Genomic DNA, 6,000 nt, shown 5'->3' with positions numbered 1-6,000 from the left:
ACACTAATGTGCCCCCCCCAGCATAATGACGTATCTTACATTTTTTTAAATTTACCGTTCCAGGAATGCGGATGCGAATGCTCATTTAAGGAAATGAGAGATCTGCGAGCAAATTGCAGCTGCCAGACTCCTCTGAAAACAAAGACAAAAAAAACACAAAGGCCGAGAGATCAAGGGAGCAGAGGAGATGGTTAAAGGTGCAAACACGACAAAGGCAGGGGAGCAATGGAGGAGCCCAGTGAGGGATTAATAATAAAAAACAGTAAAGAGGGACAGGCAGGAGAATCAAGGGACGAGCTGGGGCCTGTGAAGGACGTAATGGACTCGAGTCATTCAGTCAGAACACGACAAAGAAGAAATGACAAGCAAAAAAAGGTCGGAGGAAAACATCAAATAAGCAGAGAAAATGAGAAAGACAAGAAAACCATACACTCGAAAGCAAACAAAGGGCCAATGCAAAGCCTAAAATATGTATATTTTTTTAATGTATTAAAGCCAATAGGTCTTTGACACAAAACAGGCAAAGCTGTCTGCGGGCAAATCCCAAAAGGAGGAGCGGATTCCCACTCATTAGGGACTTCAATATCTTGAAACACCTCCGCTGATTGTTGTAGCATAATATTATGTCAGAGGTACTTTAACCTAAATAAAATACAATCACTGGCCCAAAACCCTGTGAGAAATGAACTGTTACTATCACAAAACTCAAAGTTACTCAATGTATTGGTGTCCCGAGAATGGAAGACTAAGTTGATACTGCAATGGTTGCAACAGTGGAAGTTCCAAATGCACACTGGTCTCCACAGAAGCCTCGTAAGAGATATAAATCCATCCACATTTCATTACAACTAATGCAAACTAACTTTCTCTTGTACAAAGAGCCGAAAAACAACTGGACCAGTGAACTCTTTTCTTAAGATTTGACTTAAGTTCCTCCTTCCTATATAAAACGTGCCTTTTTCAGTCCTCTTTGTTTCATCAGTGTAGCCAAAGAGCCCTTCCTCTTGTCAGGGTGGGTCTGAACGTTAAGATGCAGGTGAATGTAGGGCTATTTCTTCCGGGAACAACACCATCACTGCCGTGCAAAGTTTATCTGATGATTCAAGTATGCAGTACTACATATACCCCATATTGCTCTTGGTTTCCCATCTCTGCTTGGCTTCAAATCTGAAACAGAAGGAAAGGCGTGGTTTTATCAGCGGACTATACATTACACATACCGAGTCTTCAGTCTTAAAAGACATCTGAAAAAGTGTACAGAAAAACATCTGAAAAAGTGTACAGAAGTAACAAGTTACTCACCTTTGGTAACTCTGTATCTGGTGCAAACTCTTAACAGTAGATTCCTCAGGCTGTAGATTTTCCTGCAGGCGTCAGACTTGAACGAGTCACTCAAAAGCAGTACTTCATGCCAGTATTTGGTATCCTGCAGCTCTGCGTGCTAACCTCCAGTAGACAGAGTACCCACCAGAAAGAACGTTACTTACTCTTCTGGTAAATACTTCTCACTGCATACTCCTCACCTTGTGATTAAACACTAAAGAAGTACCACTCAAGTTAGTAGGTCTGTGGAATGGCTCGGATGAAAACGTCCTGCAGTATTAAATCTGGTCCCAACAGACCAGACTGTTAACATCATAGTGCTTCATGAATGTATGCACTGATGCTCACGTAGTAGCCTGACAAATGTCCAGTACAGATACTCCACGTGAACCAGCCTTGGCTCAAGTGGAAGGAACCCCTAATTCCTCAAATGGCAGTTTCTTATCTACTGCGTTGCAGATTCGAATGCAGAGGAATATCTACCTAGTGATGGTTCTTTTCTGCACTACCTTCCCCTATTTTATTAACGAGAAGCCCACAAAGAGTAGATCATACACTCAATGGTCCCTGACATGAGCAATGTAGAAACTGAAAGGTCTCTTGGAGTGGAGTCTCTTATCTTCCTTTGAGGGGTAAGGTGGGGAAAAGAAATTCAGAAGGGTGAGAGGCTAAGCATCATGGAATGGTGCTAGTGCTTTCAACAGAAATGGAGCTCAAGTCCTAAACACTAGGTTGTCTGGAAAACAATGTTGTGTAAGGTGGCTGAACCGAGGGTACCTGCAGCTCATTCATGCAGCAAGCAAATGTTTTAGCCACCATCAAAAAGACAGATTTCACGGTCAAGCAGTGCAGGGGACAGCTATGCATTAGCTCAAATGGGATACACATGATTAAACTGAGAACCAAATTCAAGTCCAACAATGGCATCACAACGGTCTTTGGCAGAAAACATAAACCTTTCAGAAATCTCATCACAATGTGTGATTTAAATTAAGAAGGATGATCTGGCAAACTTAAAAAAGCCGAATGAGCAGGCAAATACCCTTTAATAGTGTCCAACGGAAGCCCTTGCTGGGAAAACAAACAACACTTCAGACAGCTTAGCTTGTATCAGGTCACTCGGGCTGGTGCTGCACCAAGCCACAAATTTGTCTCAGCATACATCGTTTCCGTGTTTGGGAGGTATATTCATGAAACAAGCTGCTGCCACTCAATCACTAACATGAAGACCGTGGATCCCAGGTGCAGGACCCTGTCCTGTTGCTGCAACAGCAGATCTTCTTGAAGCAGCAGCTTGATCAGGTGACAGATGTCCAGAAATTCTAAATACCACACCCTCCTGGCCTCAACTTGGAGTCACTAGGAAGACTTCGGTCCAATCGGTCTTGATCTTCTTAAGAACTCAAACCAAGAGAAAGAGGCGGAAAGTCATAAAGGAGTCCTGGACGCCACTCTAGGCGGAATGAATCTCCAAGAGTCTTTTGGGGAATTTAAGCGCACAAAAATGCTAACAATGCACACTTCTCAGAAGTGGTGAAAAGATCAAGCCAGGGTTCTTCCATTGCTGGATACACCCTGCGCAACATCTATATATAACTGCCATTTGTGATCTGCTAGACGTTGGCAAGTGAGTTTGTCTGCCCTGGTGTTTAGCGATCCCACCATATGGTTTATGAACAGAGAAATGCCCTGGTCAGTCAGCTACTTCCTGAAAGGTGCAGAACCTTCTGCACGCACAGGACTCACAACCCAACTCTGCACTGCTCATTGCAATTCCACAGGGTGGTGGGGTTGCCTGTGAATAACTGCACTAGACTCCCTTTAATGGATGGTAGGAAGGCCTTCAATGCCAAGTAGATCACCTGGAATTCCAAAAAACAAATGAGGTGGAGGCGAGTTTCCGCCAGAGACCAGAGTCCTCTGATTTTCACCCCTCTTTCAAGCCAGTGGCAATGGATCCATGACCACCCTCAGTACTTAATGGGTAAGGAGGGGGGTCTGCCACTGGCACAATCAAGGTCTAGCAGCCACCACTGCATACTGTTTGCAGCCTCCTCTGAAACATGAATGGAATCTGACAAGTTCCCCATGCCCACTGGGGCTTCAGATCCAACAACAGAGCCTGCATGCGCCAGCTGGTATGGTTAACCAGTAGATCGCAGGAAGTTAATAGACCTTAATGCCAGCCACACTGAGATACAGGACAGAATTTCTTTTGGTGGGGGATGAGCACAAAACTGCACCTTATCCAGGATGACTCCTATGAGTGGGATATCTGCAAAGGAGTCAGGTGTGACTTTGTTACATTGATTATAAACCATAACAAACTTAGCAGGTTCATCATTGACTGGAGAAGTTCTACAACTGCTTAAGAGTAGGCCTACCTCCAACAGTCTTCAGGTAAGGGAAGACTCGCACACCCAGACTTCAAAGGTGTTCTGCAACCAGTGCCTCACTTTTCCACACACCCAAATGTAATGTTTGAGGCCAATATGGAGCACCACAACTGAAAGTGCTCCTGGTCCACTGTGAACCACAGATAACGTCTGATGGCTGACATGAGATCTAAAATAGGACAAAGGCATCCATTCTTTTTTAGCATGAGAATACTATATGAGTAACAGCCAGTCCATGTTTCCTGGGCCTGGGCCGGGACCTTGACTATGTCTCTTTTGGCCAATGGAGCATGCCCTTCTTGAAGCAAGATGGACAAGTGCCTTTCATGGGAGATGTTCTGATGTTGGTGGAAGGTGTGGCAGGTTAAAAAGGAATAGCAGGGCATATACTTGTTGGATGATCTAAAGGACCCACCTGTTGGATATTAGCTTTTGCCACCCTTTGAGGACATATCTGATTTTACTTCTCACATGGTGGTCATGTGCAGCGAAGGAGGCTTGGAGGTGGATGCTAGTGGGGTGGGGGACTGGGAAGGTTGGTGTCCCAGATGGCCTGAGTGTTGTCAGCGTGTTTGCAGCCAGACCCCAAAATAACTGGAGTGCCTTTTGCAGGGGTGTTGGGCCTTAACGTCAGTGCAGTATGCAACCCTCCAGAGGGTTGCATACTGCACCAAAAGGGATGAAACTTGATGATACTGTCGTGCATGAGTAAAATGGCCTAGGAAAGCAATTGTGGCCTTCCTTCAAACCATTCCAACATTGGCCTTCTTGGAAAACAGGCGAGGCCCATCCAATGGCATGTCCACATCAATAGAGAAATTCATGAACTGCATCTAAGAGTGCAGCTGAAGCATCACACCAATGCCAACTGCTATGCCCCCACAATGAGTAGTGTCCAGACCAGAGCAGGTGATGTACTTTGTGGCATCCAGGACAGCTTTAGACAAATTGGCCTGAAAATTCCTCAGACACCGCCAGCAAGATTTCACCAACCATGTCCCATAAAGCATGGGTATGACTCTCCAGCAAGCAGCTGGCAATGACTGATGGGAGGGTTAGGCTGGACACAGAAAAATCCACTTTCCAAACGTTTCCTGATGCTTTGACACTCTGTGAGGAGGAGTTATGGAACAAGAGGGGGGTTCATCCTACTGCTGAAAGCCTGAACCAAAAAACCCTGAACCAAAAGATGCTGCGTCAATAACTTTGGGTTCCCTGGCACTGGCGTGTGGCATCTCGCAATGTGCCTCCTCACTGCATGGCAGGGAACAGGGCTTAGATCAGATGCCTAGAAGGGTCTCAGTCAGGGATTCATGAAATGGAAGTAATGGTTCAGACAAAGTTTGTCTTGATTTCAAAACCTCTGTAGATATGTTAGTTTTGACTTCACCATTGGCAGCTTTAAGTCCCGCACATCGTATTACTGTAGCAAAGGCTGCACTCCCTTATGTTGGTGTTCCAGGTGAGAGCACAATCCAGAATCCAGGGACTGGCATTCTGCAAATCTAGGTATAAATTGTCCCCATAAACATGGTGGGGAAAGTACTCCCCTCCATCACTACTGTCATTCCAAATAAGCTGATTGGCTCTGATTAGAGTCCGAACAGAAAAGCCTCTGGACTGTGAGCGCATGGCTCTGTGGCAAAGGCATGGTTCTGCCAGAGTCAAAATGAATTGGGGCCAGGTGTGTTGGTATGTTGTCAAACCCAACCTTGGTCAGGCTGAGATAGATTCCGTTCGAAGTCAGAGAGGATTATAGGAATATAGTTGTCTGGCAATGTTGGTGCTGGCACTGATGTTACAGCAACTGGCGTGGTTTTTGTTGCTGGATTCTAAGTTGGCTCTGGCGTCTGAGCAGAAACCAACACATTTTTCAGAGACAAAGACGGTGCAACAGTCAGACTTGCTTTGAGCCCTCCTTGGATCCTTGAGGCCCAAGGGGCACTGACAATTCCAAACATGACCTCTCTCAAGCCCTCAGTCTGTTATGAGACCGCTGATGGACATGGAAACTGTGTGCATTGAGATTAGTTGTGGGGTTGGCTTTTTGCCAGGGGACTGGGAACGTGTCCCTGAGGCTCCCTGGTGTCCTTGCGACTTCTCAGGTTGAGAGTGGCAGGACTGGGATGAATGCTGCTTGGCCTTCTTGTGCTTCTGCTGTGATTTTGATTTACAGGAAGGCTTAGCCTCAACAAGGACCTGTCGCAGTAACATCCTTTCTAGTTGGGAATTGGTTTGTGCCCTCAACTTTGAGCAGGAGCACAACTTCAGAGGCTTTTTA

The 6,000-nt window shown here is 45.7% G+C and overlaps 1 protein-coding gene across 1 annotated transcript in view; it reads right to left on the bottom strand.

Moving 5' to 3' along the window:
• Positions 1-463: 463 nt before the first annotated feature.
• Positions 464-6,000, bottom strand: part of FAM204A (family with sequence similarity 204 member A) — a 313,312-nt gene continuing 307,775 nt past the window's right edge. Inside the window, exon 7 of the mRNA XM_069239248.1 lies at positions 464-1,167. Within this exon, the coding sequence (XP_069095349.1) occupies positions 1,116-1,167 (52 nt within the window). The 3' untranslated portion in view covers positions 464-1,115. The remainder of the gene's footprint in view (positions 1,168-6,000) is intronic.

Source organism: Pleurodeles waltl, chromosome 6, assembly GCF_031143425.1.
Source record: "Pleurodeles waltl isolate 20211129_DDA chromosome 6, aPleWal1.hap1.20221129, whole genome shotgun sequence".
Taxonomy (NCBI): domain Eukaryota; kingdom Metazoa; phylum Chordata; class Amphibia; order Caudata; family Salamandridae; genus Pleurodeles; species Pleurodeles waltl.
The sequence above is the reverse complement of the archived record's forward strand: the minus strand, read 5'-3'. Positions and strand labels throughout refer to the sequence as shown.